The sequence below is a fragment of the Heliangelus exortis genome, chromosome 22 (genome assembly GCF_036169615.1).
Source record: "Heliangelus exortis chromosome 22, bHelExo1.hap1, whole genome shotgun sequence".
Taxonomy (NCBI): domain Eukaryota; kingdom Metazoa; phylum Chordata; class Aves; order Apodiformes; family Trochilidae; genus Heliangelus; species Heliangelus exortis.
Genome location: NC_092443.1, coordinates 7,257,501 through 7,274,497, shown reverse-complemented (window position 1 = coordinate 7,274,497; position 16,997 = coordinate 7,257,501). Strand labels below are relative to the sequence as shown.

General features: G+C 37.0%; 1 protein-coding gene across 8 annotated transcripts in view; it reads right to left on the bottom strand.

Moving 5' to 3' along the window:
* Positions 1-16,997, bottom strand: part of DENND1A (DENN domain containing 1A) — a 163,798-nt gene that overhangs the window by 115,505 nt on the left and 31,296 nt on the right. For 7 of the 8 annotated variants that reach the window (XM_071766193.1, XM_071766185.1, XM_071766186.1 and 4 more), the window contains exons 4-5: positions 6,935-6,984; positions 1,701-1,820 (exon numbers count right to left, since the gene is read on the bottom strand). In XM_071766193.1, the coding sequence (XP_071622294.1) occupies positions 1,701-1,820; positions 6,935-6,984 (170 nt within the window). The remainder of the gene's footprint in view (positions 1-1,700; positions 1,821-6,934; positions 6,985-16,997) is intronic. The other variant, XM_071766188.1, reaches the window with a different exon arrangement.

The window sequence follows — 16,997 nt, the reverse complement described above, 5'->3', positions numbered from 1 at the left end:
ACTGCTGTAACTGGTAACTGCACTTTTTTTTTGTGGTTATGAGTTGAAGCAGAAGGCATTTAACTACAACATAACTCCTCCATTTCTTCTTGGCATTCACTCAACATAAGGGAGCTGACAGCAAAGAACTCTTATCCAGGAGAGATCAAGAAAGGACTTACACTACTCCTCATTCAGATTTTCTTTTAAACTGTCTCTCCACTTTAATTTGTCATTAATCAGGAATATTTACCTTATGTAAACAGCCACCTCTCACATGAGAGAGAGTCAGCATCCCAGCCACCCAGGGCCCAGCTGGGGGAAGCCCTGCCTGGGAGCAGTTGGAATGTCAACTACAGAAAGAGTGAAGATACTGAGATGTCATCAACTGCCACCCACACAATTAATTGGTAATTTTGGCAGATTTCACGGCAATTTCTCCAAATATAAAGCTTCTTCAATGAAGGCCTAGTTAGCAGACCACTGCCATCAGTATAATGCTGAAGTCCAAGGCAACAAACATTTGGTATCCTCACCAGACCAGTGCCAGCACAAATGGCACAGACATATTCATCTTAAACACATACACCAGCCCAAGCTCTATTCCATGGCACTGCTCCATGCAGCTCAAAGACATCAGAAGTGTTCTTATATTTTGAAACATTATCCCTGAAATTCTCTAGAGGGGTAACATTCTACAGCTCATTTACAGTGGGCCCAATCCTGTCCCCTGCAACACACAGGACTTATAGGATGAAGACAATTTCTTCTTGTTCTCACCCTGGATTCTCTCACTTTTCTCATGAAAAGGAAACCAGAGACAACTGAGACAGATGTCTATAGTTGCTCACAGAGGAAATCATCCTCATTTGTGATTGTCTGCACAATCCTTCAGTCACCTAGCTGGCTGTTCACACTCAGCTATCTTTACCTGGACTGTTGCTCCAACACCTGAACTTTCTCATAAACATGAAGACAGAAGACATGAAGGGAGAAGACAGACCACTGTCAAATTTGTTTAAAACAAAGCAGCCCACATGCCATGTGGAAGCCTTCACTCCATAGAAGTTCTTAATGGAACTAATATATTTGTAGATATTAGAACTTATTTTACTGCATCATTTCTTGCACAAATGTAAAAAGAAAATTACAGACTGTATTCCAACATGTCTGTGTGAGGTTATCAAAAACTATTCTGCAAGACTCTCCTTGTCCTTTTAATGTGAAAGGCATCATTTCCAACTTCCACAAGCAGTCTCTATTATGACAAACTTCACAAAACCCTCAGTAGGACAGAGTGAAGCTCATACATAAAAACTTTGAGGATGTGGAGAGCATCAGCAACATTCTATCAGTTACCAACAGATGTTTTGTTAATAAAACTTGCGTATACAAATGTCCACAAAATGTCTTAACAAGATCAGTTGTGACAGCTAAAGATAACAGCTGCCATCATGCTCTGTTATATCAAATTACTGAAAAGACACTTTTTTTTTTTTTTTCACATTGTTAACTCGAGAACATTGACTACAAACAAATACAGTTATCTCCAGAGGAACCCAAAGTGCAAGATATTTTGCTCCACTTCTGCAGAAGAGCACTGACTTTGAGGACCAGATAGGAGAATAATTTTAAACAGCTGGAAATTATAATTGCAGTGTAACACAGCAAAGTCAAACACTGTTTCCTAGAGTCAGCCAAAAGGCAAACCACAGACCCACCTTAATATACAGAAGCAGCTCTTGGCTCCAGAAGATAAGCGACAGAATCCAAACCTCTGTTTGCTGTCAATGTCTGTAAGTACAAATGTAAAGTTCTGCCCAACTTGGTTAACTGCATGGCTGAAAAAAAAGAGAGTAAAGAGGAAAAAATTAATGTTGAGCTAACTCTGTGTCAAAAGTATCTAGTTTAAGTAATTGAACCTGTAACATTTCCTCTTTCAACAGTGTTTGAGAAATTAACTTTGGGAATATACACCCTCCAAAAGCTTAACATGCTAGTTGCTTGATGAGGGAGAGGGGCTTGGGGAGTAGCCACTAAAAATGCATTTATCTTTACATGAAAATGGTTATTACTACCAACCATGTTCAATGCAGTACACACTGTACAAACCAAGCCCATGTTCACTTATATAACCCCAAATATTTCTTTGTTACTTTTCAGTTTGGAATTGGTTTAGTCCAAGTGCAAGACAATGTTTAATAACATGCTAAGCTTCTTCTACACTTGGATACTGACTTGTAGAAACTTTATTATCCACCTACCAATTGTGCATATATCCCAGATACATCACTCCAAAATATTCAGCAAGTGGAACCATGCCAGACCACTCTCCTTTATGCTAGCAGTGAGGCAATCAGTTAAAAGAAAGACTGCAACAGTGTGCAAAGAAGAAAGTATAAACTAGAATGAAAAGCACACTGTGCTAATTCCAGCCATGGATAAAAATATTTTTGTAGGACTTCAATATGATATTTCAAAATTAAGTCATTTGCCTCATCTATGAGATCTTAACAGCTCTTCAAGAACAGCAGCATTGACCTGGTACCAGTCCCAGAAGTTGCCTTGTACTCACACCATGGTGGAAGTATCACCACAGGAAAATTTGCACAAAATGGAATAACAGTTTTGGAAAACAAAACAAAAAACCACAACCAACAACCACCACAACAAAAAAACAAAACCCAAGAAACAAACTTCCCAAACCAACAAACATCCAAACCTCAGCATTTAAAAATTTACATCCTTAAAATACTATCACTTATATGCATATTTTAATACAAATAGGAAATGCTCAAAATACTAAGATAAGCTCAAATTAAGATGCCTTACATTTAAAGCACAGCACTTGCTGGATGCAATTTATTAACAAAATAAACAACATTCTTCAGATACTACCACATTTGTCTCAAGTTCATCAAATGCTTCTGTACAATGATGGCACATAAACCAAGCCCAATTCACCTCCCAGTTTGTAGAAATGTAGTTTTTCTGTTTAACAGAAATCTTGACATTCAGTGGTGAAGCTGGGACTATTAGGGGGCTCTTCATCCAATTTTAAGTCTATTTGAGACCTTATAATGATAGGAAATTAACACCTGTTTCAGGTTATTTTCGAGTTTATTTTATGTGGCAGATTATACACTCAGTGCCTAGGGAAAAAAAAAAAAAAAAAAAAAGAAAAAAAAAATAGGAGCTGGATCAGAACTGGAAAGATGTCACTGTCCAGCTTAGAAAGAGGAATTCTTCACTGGATTCCAAACAGGGAAGGAAAACCATGCTGCGATGAAGACAAAAAAGTGCTCCAAATTCACAGATGAACAAAAAGACAGATACTTAAAAGCATTTCAGTGGCCTGAGAATTAGACAGCATCAGTACCATCATCCTACCGAATTCTAAATGTCAGCAGAGCAACCATTTCCAGAAACCATACTGAGCTGCCAGGGGATAGCAAAAAATCCCTTACTGGTGTTGTGTTTTATCTGTAAAGCTTCAATGTAATGTTACTATGGTGATTTTAGTATGGTGTTTTAAAGGGGGATTATATGCTTAATTTTAACAAGGTTGAGAGCAGACCATGTGTGAGAAATAGTATTCCAGCTGACAATTAAAATAATGGAACGGGGGGGGGAAACATGCTTCATTTGCAGCAGGGAGAAGCTTGTTTATTAAACTATTGTGTCAAACTGGGAAGCTCCTCCGATTCAAACCTGAAGAGTTTTACATTTGTGTGAGCTGCAGAAACCAAATGTATCTGAGAGGTCTTGCTTGAGTTCCAGCTGTCAGTTTGCCACATGGAAGGATACTTCCCAACATAAAACATGCTTTTCCTAAGAAGCCAATATCAATACTTAAGATTCGCAGCCTTATTTCTAAATGGGAAGAGGTCTATTTAGAGCCTAATGGGATGGAAGCACCATAAATCTCATCTCTAAATGGGCAAATAGGAGTCAGGGTTGGAGGGAAAGTGAGAGAGAAAGAGTCATTTCTTAAAAACCCCCCTTCACTATCTCTATCTAACCCAAATTAATCCTGACAGGAAATATGACTGAGATGGAGTTCTTCACTTCAATTGGAGAACAGCCTCTGCCTTGGTCCTGCAACCATAAGAGCAGTGGCACACTTGTCTAAAGGAAGGGGCAGTAGTCCCTGGTGATGTTTGATCACTCACAACAATATATATAGAATGAAGAATTAAGAATCTGCATCACCAAATGCCAAAACCTTCATCAAAGAGAATTTTCCTCCATATCTTGGTGTCCTACCATCATTTGAAGTTGTGATCTGGCAGATGCTATAGTACATCTTCAGCTTTTGTCAGTTGTTTTATAAAACATGCAGCCTTAGAAGAGACACATATGTAGATGAAGATTTATGTAATTTCTCAGCACTCATGAGAGAAATACCACAGTTTAACATCAGAGTCAAAAGAACAAGACTCAGCTCAAGTACCACTGAACACACTTCAAGATGTTTGCACTGAAAGCCTGGCACAGTACTGCACATTACACAGAGCTTGGTCATGAAAATTACATTTTGCCAAGTAAAGTCCTCACAAATAGGGAATGAATTTGGAACATGACACTGCCAGAACTTGAAAACCCAACTTCTATGACTGATAATGCTACTTTGAGCTCTAAGCTGGCGAAAGGAAAAGCAGCATCTATGCTTTAGTAACTACACATTTCTGATCACTTGTATCAGTACCTCTTCATCCATATTCACAAGGATTGTTTCTCCACAGAACCTGAAGAGATGTCCTAGAGAGAGTAGTGAGTGTAGTGAGCCACTATCTCCACTATGAGAGGTATTTTAACAATGTATGTTAAGAAAAACACCCTGAGGACTGAGAATTACAGTAACTGGAGAGCTGATCCAACATACCACTTTCCAGACACATTCAGAGGGATAAAATCCCACTAGAGAGTGCTAGTCAACTCTGTAAGACACGACTGTAAGGACCTTTCTGGCATGTAACTGAAGACAATATTTCTTCTAGAAGCAATTTCTTTTCATCTAAAAGTAGAAATAGTGTTTACTGAGAAGACTAAGGAGAATATTAAACCATTGTCTGAGGTAATTGCATTATGGGGCTACCTGCTCACTACTTTAAATCACTTTATTTTAGGTGTAATATAACAAATATATAAATAAATACACAATAGTTGGTTAACAGTAATGGAGAAAAAAAAAGACCAACTAGTGCAAATTCAACCCTTGTCAAGCTCCAGAAATAGCCTCTTAGAACAGGTATTTGACTGGTTCTCAACTTGGAAGTAGCAAGATGAACATTTTGCACTTAAGATGTACTGCATTTCTCCCTTTATCACAGTGACATTAAATTCATTTGCATTCAGTGATAGGAGACAGTGATATTCAGTGATACCTTCTTCCTATAACTGGCAGGTTAATTCACACACTATTCAAAATTAAGTAAAATTTGCATCACAGGAGACTACACCTATGCACACACCCATAATGTGTCTGTGTGTGTATTTTTATATCAAGCAGCATCACACGAATTCAGCTGCCATGTCCTTAACTTGGGACATCCTCTACCTCCTGGATTACTTAGTCCATTCTTAATTTCAAATTACTAGGTATGTGATGGGTTACAATCTCTCTTTTATGTTCAAAATGGTTGGCTTACAGTCTTTTCAGAGACAGTCTGTGATATTCAGTGAAACAAGCAAATTCAGAAGTGGAAATCACTTTTCATTATGTTCTCATTTGCACCCCATATGGGATTTCAGTGTTCTTATCCTTCAAAATGCTATATTGTTGGGGAAAAGCAAAACAACAACAAAACAAATGAAACCCCTAGGTACAATAAACCTACACACAGAAAACATAAATATTTCTAGTAGAAACAAATTCATGACAAAATACATGTAAGTATTTCTCTGATCCCTGCCATAGGAAAGCAAAAAAATCACAAATTATAAGAAGTATCTGTGGCTCCAGCAGTCCCCCACCAATGTCTCTCAATCCTGATCTCCCAAGCTTCCTCCAAGCCCATGTTCTACACTGAGGGACAAAGTGCAGCAGTGGTTTTATTATGCAGACTCCTATCTCCAGAGAACCACAGTGAGGTTTCTTCTCCATTTATAGAAACCAGAGAGCCACATCTCAAGATAACTAAGAAATAATACCTGGCCCATGGGGGGGGGGAGGAGGGGAGAGGATGGAGGGAGAAAAAAAAAATTAAAATTGAACAGCTCAAACAAGAAGTAATATTAGAAATGGACACTGAATTATAATTAAAAAAATAATTTCTACTGGAAATATTACAGATTTCACTGAAATGAGAAAAATATTTCTAGCAGTTTAATCACAGTTAAGGTCAATTTCATCAATCAAACCTGTTCAGTGAGTTTGCTGACCTCCCCCAGGCAATGTCAACCAATTCAATGATGGTCATAGATGACAGAAGCATTAAAAAACCAAAGGCTTGAAGTTGACTAAATTACAGGAATTGCACGTTCTTGGTTCATGTCAAATACAAATTTTCCTAAAAAACTTAAAAGCCACATTACGTAGCCACCAAATAAATCGTAGTAAGATCAAGAGAGGCCTTTAAATGTAAAGCACTTAATTCACTATTCTGCCCAAATTTTGGCAATTAAAGAAAATATATACACAAACACAGCTTTGATATTATTATGTGTATTTGACAATGACTACCTAAGCATGTTCACATCCAAGCATTACCCAGAAGTAAACCAGAACGTGTTCTTACTGCTGCCACTGAACGGCTCAAACTTCTCAAACTTTTTTTTTTGATGGTGCCCGTAAAAACCCCAGGAAAAAGTGATTCTAAGATTGTAATTTTGCACTTGGGTGCTTTAAATCACAGTCAAGCAGACAGAACATAAGAATGGTATGGTTTTTATTTTCTGCAGTGGTTTTATTGACAAGCTTATTTTCTTGTAAAGTTTGAAAAGCTAACACTACCTGTCCACACAGAACGGGAAACAAAACTTGGTCAAAGTCTGTAGAACTTCCTGTGGAGAGAAAAAGAGATAATTTATACATCTATTGGGACCAATAAATCTAATATTAACCACATCACACAATTTCACAACTTTGCCCTGAAGAAATAAGAGACAGATGAAGAAATATGGGCTTTATCAATTACACGGAAGGTGTACCAGGCAGTCAATCATGTGAAATAATAAACATGATCAAACTTCATTAAAAATGAAAAATTAATCAAGATTCACACATGGGCAGGCAGCAGGAGCCATCCAGCAATTCTCCAAAGAGTAGGAGGAGGTTGGGTTGTTGAGTGTTAACACCTCTCTGGGGACAATCTCTACCCTGACCATATGGATCATAGTGAATAACACCAAACCACATGGGTTTGGCCTGGCAGGACCACTTCTGCTGGCACAGCTTTTGACTGTTACCTAGGAACAGAGGTCTGGGGGATTAGAGAATACTTCCTAACATCAGCAAGATAAATCACAAAAGCTAAAGCCAATAGGTCTCATAGCAGGAATGTATAACGTTGCCTACTGCTATTAGAAAGAAATCTGAGTGTTTGAAGACTGATTAAAATACTCTGCATTAAAATTAATGCACACTGTTTAACTTAGAAACCTTTTTCTACATGGTGCAAACCAGCACCACAAACAGGAAACTTTTAAGCACAGGCTTTAAATAATATAAAATAAAAAGCATGAATATGGAAATTAAAAACATGATCAGCAGAGAAATTACTGATTTTCAAATTTTAGAACTTCAAACAAATACAGTCATTGAAGAGGCAAAACCAGAAACATTTTAGTCCTAAAACCAGTTGTGTTCATAGACAAAATTAATAAATTTAAACTATGTGACTCTGTGTATTCAAAACTTGAATTCTGTAATCCACAGCCCACCACAAAGGCCTACCCAGTTTGCAGACCTTTATTATCAGCCAACCCATTGTTCATTCTCCTTCACACTTAGATATTTCAGGACCTGAAATGTGATATTTCTGCTTTCAGCTGAAACAAGACAACCCTGATTAAATGACAAACCCTCTGATAAATCAACACTTTTACCACCAATAGTAATAAATTATCACCAATAACTGAATTGATGTTTCCCGCTTCATTTATTTCCAAAACCAATGCCATCCTTCAACAAATAAACTACATCAATCTAATAACCTATCCAATGAAGCAGAAAACATATTGACTCCCTTGCAAGAGCATGTTCCTCCTACATAATTCAAATAAGCACATCCCATTCCTCCCAGTGCTTTCAGCAGCTCACAGGCTCCTCTTTGGAGGTTTCTTGACAACTAATATGTAGCAAGTTCTTCAGACTTCAGGCAGAAAAAGATATGGAAACTTTGACTTCTTGACAGTTTGTTGATAGATTATTTAACAACCACCTGATTTTAAAGAACAAGGAAGGATCTATTGAAGAATAGAGCAAAGCAGCAACCTTTCCATTTCAGCTGGAAACTTGTAAAGCAGCTACACAGGTACCACAGTAAGCTCTGCAGAAATACAGATTTACAAAATAATGCCTTGATAGTAAAGGCCTCATTAATGTGATCGGGTTCACCCTTCTGCAGAATTTCACCAACTTGCACAAGGATCAAGGGTCTGCTGAACAACTCTGCTTAAGCACAGTGGCTCCATCTTAACAATGCACTGAATCCAGGCTGCTATCCACTGCCTCCTCTTTTAGAGAAAGATTTGAGAGTGCTATTCTTATGTGTTTTTTATAATGTTAATGGACATAATTTGCCACTCATTATACACCAACACTTTTCTGCCTTGATTTACCAGTAAAAAATGGAGAGCAGTGCATGTTAACCACAGATATATTTTAGGCTTAACTATTTAAAAAAACCCTCCACATACAGAATTGGCTTTTAATTTGCAGACTTTCTGATCTTTTTGCATGTAAGAAATACCGTGAGTGCAGAACTATTTCATTTTTGCTCAAGTTGCAAGATCATTACTATGTATGTAATGCCTTTTTTCTTTTTTCTTTCATTCACTGTTCAGTTTGAAAGATTACTGAAGCCTATATTTCTCAATGCCTATTTTCTTAAAGAAACACCTATATAAATGTATCTAAAGCAAACATCCTGAACTGAAAAAAAGAAAACCAAACCAAGCCAAGCCAAAGCAATGCAGGACACACAGCTGATCAGCCTAAATTGCCCAGTAGCTTAAACCAGAGTCTCTTGGGTATCACGTGCCACTTTTCTGGATCAATCCCCAAGTTTATATTTTCACAAATCTTTTTACATGCAGTTTGATTTTTAACATTTTAATGAGCAAAAAGTGCATCTATAGCAGCCAGTCACTACAGCTAAAGTGCAGGGCATGAACTGTGTCCCCTGAGGGGCTCAGCCCAGCCGTGTCACCACTGGCTTTAGGACATACACCACCTGGCTCCTTGTCCCAAGGTTCCAACTCTTTTCATAATCAAAACACTGCTGACATTATAAACCCCACACGGGTTTTCTAAAATCCTTCCCAATCAATAAAGCCAGTACATAACTTATCGGAGACAACACAGAGCTCATTGATTAAGTTTGGTTTCAGTAGCAAAGTTTTCAAAATAAATGAGGCAGGAACAGAGTGCTCAGCTCTTTTGTGTCACATGGCAATTTATGAAGGTGAGGAAGTCTCTCAAAGGATTTCTCCCACATACCCACCCACGAGAGATACTTAAAAAGTGTATGGAGAGTCAGGTTATTAAATACACAATGCCCACTTGGCTCATGCCCTGAACTATCTATATATTCAGATGAATTAGTAAAGAAACCTCAACATTGCTGAAAGATTTTGTATATTCACTTGTGAATTTAATATGTAAGTTGTCTTCAATTCTTCTTTCTTTTTTTTTTAATATATTTTAAATATATTTTTAAACCTTTGACTTTAGGCTTGTTCAATGATCACTGGTAACAAGGTGAAGTTGAGAAGACTAATCAGAGTACAGAAAAAGCCTTTAACCATGGAACATGGGATTTAAAAAAAAGCAAACAAACAAAAAAACAAAACGAAAAAACCCACAGAGAAGCAAACCAACCCAACAACCTAAAACCAAGGTGAAGCAGAGGTGAGGTTGCTGAAAGTGAAATGCTACAGAGAGGGTAGAACTGTGAGTATTTCCCATCTTAGCAAGCTTGCAATACCATCTGAAGCCATGAAACAAACATGAAATTCATCCTCTTTGCGTGGAGAGACACCAAGAGAGTTTCAAGAACACATCACTAGAGTGGTGAAGGAAGGAGAAGCTGCTGGAGAGCAGTGAGGGTTAAGAGAGCAGTGCAGCTCCAAAGGGAGAACGGGAAGGAGACAGGTTCTGGATCTGGACATGGGTTTATTTCTGCTCAGAAACGTGAAATCTGAACAGTAAAAATACTAATACAGCATAAAGCAGTGCTAAGACATTAACTGGAGCAAAATATTATCCAATTATTTTGAAATCTGGGCTGTACGGTAATCTACCTTATAGTCACAAGGTCATAAACTGCTCTTACACTGATTTCATCTATTTGAATAATTTTCACCACAATTAATTAAATTATCCGCTGCAGTGGAACAACAAATTTAAGAATTCAAAACTGTTTCCAGTGCACCCAAATAACAACTCCAATCTGACAACTGTTTAAAACCCAAAGAGTGATGAAAGAAAAAGTATGTAAGTGTAATAAGGCAGTGCCAGCTTTTAATAAATGTAATAAAGCACAAAAAATTCAGCCACTAACTTGAACACAGCTACAAGTAAACACAAATAAAGGCATCTTGTGTTTCATAATTTAAGCCTTTAGTTTGCATTTATTACTAGTATCAGCTTATATTATCTCACATCAAATTTCCCAAAAGTTATTATTACAGATTATTCTCAATGAAAAAATGCCATGAAATTACGTAGTTAAATTCAGGAGCAGCATTCCAAGCCAAGCAGCAGCCAGTGTCACACAGCCACAACAAAAAGATGAAGTTTTGCAAGATAACGAAGCAGAGAAAGCAAAGAACAATGAACTTAAAGCAAGATTTTCTCAAGATTTTAAAGTTTTCTTTTTATTTATTGTTTTTTAAAAGTGATCCAACATAAATGCTTCTGAAAAAATCTCTGCTCTCATATAATATTTGTCAAATTTTATCTTTTGGGGTTTTTTTATCATAGAATCTCTAAGTTTTATAGCAGTACTGAATGTTACTGATTTTTATAATTGTAAAAATATTTTATGAATTATTTTTAAACAGTTTCTTAAAAGAACATTCTTAAAAAAAAAAAACCAAAACCCACAACACACAAAACCAGGAGCATAATTATCTTGGTAGCAATAATTTAAATTACCTTAATTTAGTTCCTTTTTTAAATTCTACTAGTAATCCAATCGAACTTTATAGCAGTAGTTCATCCATTTGTTTGCTGTTCTAAAAATCCATTAGCTCTTTTTGAGCAATTACAAAGCTCAAATTAGGGTAGGGATTTTCTCTACAAAAGTCACTTCTGCCTGCATGAGGTTCAGAGGAGGAACAGTACCCAGCATGAAACAACATCATTGCACTCAAGGTAACCAACTGTTCCCAGGGAAATGCCATTTTTTAAAAACAAACAAAAACCCCAACACATACAGACACAATTCTGGTACCAGGAATAGCACGAGATAAACAGCATTTCCTAAGCATATTGAGGCCTGCTATCATTTAAATATTTTAAACGTACAAAATATGTGCACAGATGGGCAACATTTCTACTTGCATTACTAAAAACATATTTCAAGATAAAGCTCAGAATCCCTGAATTTTTTAAACCTAATTGTGACTCTGTTTCTTAGAATTCACACCCCAAGGCCAAAGCTTTCCTGCCACCAGTCCTTCAAATCTGATTTGGACATTACACGGGAGGAGGCTCCAAGCCTCCCTGAGGTCTCACTCCTTTTACAACACACGCAAAACCAGTAGATAATGGGTCTGGGCTGAATTCACTGCTCTGCTCAGCTCCTCCTGGGACACAGGCCTAGCAGATGTGATAAAAACTGTGTCAGAGAAGTAGCTCTAGTTTTGCCTTAATGGCAACTTCAACCTCTCAACTAATAGAACAAAAGAACAGAAGCAACTGTTACTTTTTTTTTCCAGTAGAAAAACGAAATCTGAAAGTAAAACTGAACTAAATATTTAAGCAATTTTTCAAAAAGATCTCATTGACAAATGTCTTTCAAACCTCTTTAATAAAATAAGGATTTTTTTTTTCTAAGATAAATAGATTTTAGCTAACGTGCTATGCAAAGAAATAAATCTACAACTATTGTGGTACAAATAATCACAAAGAAATTAAAAACTACAAACAAGCATAAAACTATCAGAGCCAATTGTACGTATAAATGTTGATCAATAAGGTGTCAATATCAGAAAGCTAGATTGCTAACTATGAATGCTAATTAAATTAAATATATCCAAAACATTTAGTAACTAAAAATGAGGAATATTTTTGCTTCCACATTCAGGAAAAATTAGGTGAGAACTATTAGCTGTGCAAAGATAATCACATAGGTCTCACACTATAAGTCAATTGCACAGGTATTGCATCAAAAACAAAGCTTTAAATGTATACTTTGGTTAACATTTGTTAAATATTATAATTCTGGCTTAAGATGACTGGCCCTTTTAGATGTCGACTCAAATGCTCTATTCAGCTCCAACTGCATACCCACTTAATCAGCAATCATTGTTCTCTGAGGCAGGACTTTGTTGTCAAGACAAGCACTGAAACCTTTAAAAAATTTCAGAACTGGCATAAGAAAAAAGTGATCTTTGTCAAACAAGAACAAATTTATGCAAATCTTTTATAAACATTCACAAACATTTATTTAGCTTTTGAAATGTTGGCCTCATTTGAGAGCATGAAAATGAGGGGGAAGTAGGAAGATGCAAAGGACAGCTTAGAGGCTGGCACACTACATAAATATTCAGAAGGAAGATTATAGGATTCATGTTAGCCTGTCTTAGGTTTCTCCAAAGTCCACATAGAATACCAAAGAACAAAACTAACGAGAAGTAGAGCAGATGTTAGACAATGCAGCAGCCCTCTTTTCCACACTCGCTTGGCTATACTTCGTTGCTTTCATTTTTTCTTTCAATATGGTTAGGCCATTCAAGGATTCTCCTATAGACTCTGTATTGTGGCTACAGAGCTATAAGCTGGATCTCTGTCAGCTTTCCAAAAGTTTCCAATGAAAAGGCATTATGCAAATTCTACCTCTCTTACTCTCTTTCAGGAAAAAAAAAAAAAAGCCTCCAGTAGGCAGTCATTGGAGTATTGGAAGTCCCAGCCTTCATTTCTGTATGGTTGTGTTTGCCTTACGGCCATGCTGCTTGTTTTGACAGTGGATCCCCCTAGATAGTTGGGATTAGTCGAGCTTGTTTAGATAAACTTGAAATCAAGGCCTTCTCTAGGTAGACAGCTAGATGTAGCTACTGAGTTTCCAGCTGCCTTCTTCTTTCATCCCCAAACAACCGCAGATTCACAGCAGAGATCACAGCCACAGGCTATGTCACATACATAAGCACAAAATTAAAGGCTGCTAAAAGAAGCCTTTGTAAGTCTTAGTGCTGAAATAAGGAATCTGTACTGCACAGTTTAAACAAATTATTCAAGAAGCACCAATAAAGGTCTGCATCGGGTAGTTAACAGGACGTGTTCACAGGAGAAATACCCACTTTACATGGGTGGGGAAGGTGATGCTTTCTTACTCCCTGCTGCACCATCCATTGGCCAATCTTTTTAAAATTGCATGCAAGTAAATACTCCACAACAGGAACTGCTAGAATATCTGACAAAGGGCTCTCTTCATCAAATACAAACTTTATGAGCACAGGAGACTATTAGGACTGTACTACTGAATCAGCTTTTCAGTCATGAAATCTGGGCCAGATTTGATCTTTACTATAACCAGACAATGCAAAGCATAGGAATTCACTCACAAATATAATACCTTATAAGAGAAGGGCCGAACTTAAACTAAAATCTAAAATAAAATCCTGCCCATGTAACTGTGTTACACCTTTATAAATCTGCATTGTAATTCTGCCACAAGGGAAAATTCATTTTTTCATGGGTAGAGAAAAAACAACAACAAAAAAGCCCCAGCTTTGGCTTTTAAAGATTGTAATCTCTTGTAGCTGCATGCAAATCTTCATTTAGACTTCTGCAGCATCCAGGCACTAAATTAAAGGAAAAATTAATCACTAAGATGTTATAAATAAACAAGAAAAAAAATTAAAGAAACAAAAAACCCTCAGTTCAATTAATAGTAAAAATTAAAAATCAGCTCCTGCCTTTGGCTCGAGAGAAGGGATGTAAAGAAACTTGCAATGCTGAAAACAGGTAAAATAAAAAGAGCAGAATTTGACGCTTAGGAATCAAATTTGCCTACCATCTCTCACTGTAAAATTAAGTCATTTCACTGACAAGATCTTTTGTAGAAATTCAAAGCATTAAAAAGTGTGAAAGAATAACATTAGACTCAAATTTCTTCCTGCACTGTTTACCAAAGAGAACACTGGAGCGTATCCCGTTAGCCATTCCATGTCATAACTCTCCATTAGTGCCATGTTTCCCAGGAAATCAGCTACAGACTGGGAATCCAAACCAACAACTACACAAAATACATAATTTCTGAGAAGTAATGAGAAAAAGAGCTTCCTCATGCTTTTGTGCTTACAAGGAAACAGAAGAACACTTTCAGAATTGTTACCTAAAAATTAAATATGACTGTGCAGATACACCCAGCACAGTGTTACCCAGCAGCAAGAACTGCTACAGTTCAGGGATTTGCCCTCTCACAAGTCTCCTAATTGTTAGGACCAAGATCCTCCTTACTTATGGAGAGCAGAACATCTTGCTGTGGAAGAGCTTTAAAGCTGGTGACTAATTCAGTTACTCAACAGCTCAGGAAGCAAAACTAAAAAACTATCCCAAAGGGGGCAACAGATGACCAATTTTTATAATTCAAGAGTACCTGCTTCTTAGCCATGCCTTCACATCACACCTGCTTGAGAATTCTCTAAAGGGGAAGGAAGGAGAAAATGATGGCAGAGATGAGGACACTGGTGCCTCCAGGGAAAGAACTGTTCTAACATTAAACTTTACAGAGATGAGATGGAGCATTTGAGTATCTGAACATCAATTAATCTCATCTATCAATCACCAACAAATCCTTTCTTTCAGGCTACTTTCCAATCATTATTTTTTCTAAAAATAAATTAAAAACAAAGAATAATGCATGCAAAATAATTTAGAAAATTCAATTAAGGCATCATGCAATCTATATGCTTTGCACTATACATTTATGAAATTATTTAAAGGTTATACTAAAGCCAACAGCAAATATGCCAGAACAGACCTTATGATGATGGCGAAGAGAAACTGCAATATCAGGAAATTAAAATGTGAAAATCTAAAAATTTCAGTTGTCCACTCTTACAGACTAATTTCCTTTCACAGCTAAGGTAGGAAACCAATTAAAAATACGTAGCTTCCAGAACGTGCATCTACTATTTGCTGTGTTACAGTAATTTGGGATTCAGTACAGGTGCCATTCAGTGCTCACACATTCACTGGCATTGTTACACACAGCTTCTGTGCTGGGTGTTGTACAGGACACCCCACTCCTACCCCTCCAAGCTGCAGAGGGCACAGGGTTCTGATAACCCTGCAGGTGACAACAGCTGAACACTGCCTACAGAAGTAACAAATCACCACCTAACTTCACTGAGAAACTCCTTTTAATCTAAAATACTAACACCTGTAAAGAATGGAGAGATCATGTGATCGTTTTGTCTTTACAGCACCTTCAGTGAAGCTTTAGCTTCTTTATCACTTTTTTTTCAATTGTATTTAAACACTGGGGTGAGGGCAGACACGTTGCAAGAGCAGGAATCCCAAGAACTGGTTCCTCCTCCACATTCTCAGGAAACTTTGAAGCATTAATGACTCTTTCATGAGCTAAGAAACAAACATTCTTCTTATTTTGTTAAAATAGTACTGCTACATTGCAGAAGCAATAGGGAAATTATTAAGGGGAAAAAAAGCTGCAAGACAGAGTAATCAATGCTTGTTTTAGTACAGTCTTAACAACAGTCTTAGTCATCAGCAATTCAGATTTTCAAGCTAGATAACTAAGTCATCCCACGAAACTGTTGATTTAAAAGTGATCTCTAATCAAATGATAAATTGTTTGATTACTTTAAGACTGTTAATATAAAAACACAGCCTGAGATTGCTTTGTAACTCTAACTTTGAGGACACCACTTACTTGCTGTCTTGACCATGTTTCAAAGTAAGTTCTATTCATGCAGAGGACAGTGCTGCCCAATATTCCTGTACCTGCCAACATCAGCAGGATGGGTCATAGCAAGGATGGCCCTTGCATGCACTGAGATGAGTTCCCAACAATATTAATCTACCTGTACCCACCTGATTGTTGAGCTTGAATTTTACTTTATTTTTAAGCAAAACAAAGATACTTCCTGCATATCACAAGTTTTTAAACAATATTTTTGAAACTGTTCATAAATTGATCTGTAGCACCATTCAGGACACTGAACCAAGAGACCTTTCTAAGCTACTTTGGCAGTGCCTGGCTTAACAAAGCAAATAGAATATTCTCCCATTTTAAAGAAACCCATCGTTACATCAAGTGAATATTTTATAGTTTTATCAATAAATTTAAACATAAGTGATGATTACTCACTTTAGGCCTGATCCCACAACCTTTACTCACATGAGCAGTCCCAGAGGATTTCAGTATGACTACTTCAATGAATAAGGCTTGGCAGGACGGTTTTAAATTATTCATATATTCACAGATTTTTAAGGCCAGAAGGGACCATTACGATCATCTAGACTGACCTCTTGTATAACAAAGGCCATATAACAGTATCCTGTAATATTTGCTTTCAGCTAAATTATTTGTGGTGAAATCAAATTGTGTTTATTGAACGTCCAATATTGATTCAGATTTTACATAAAAGAAAACCAAAACTGT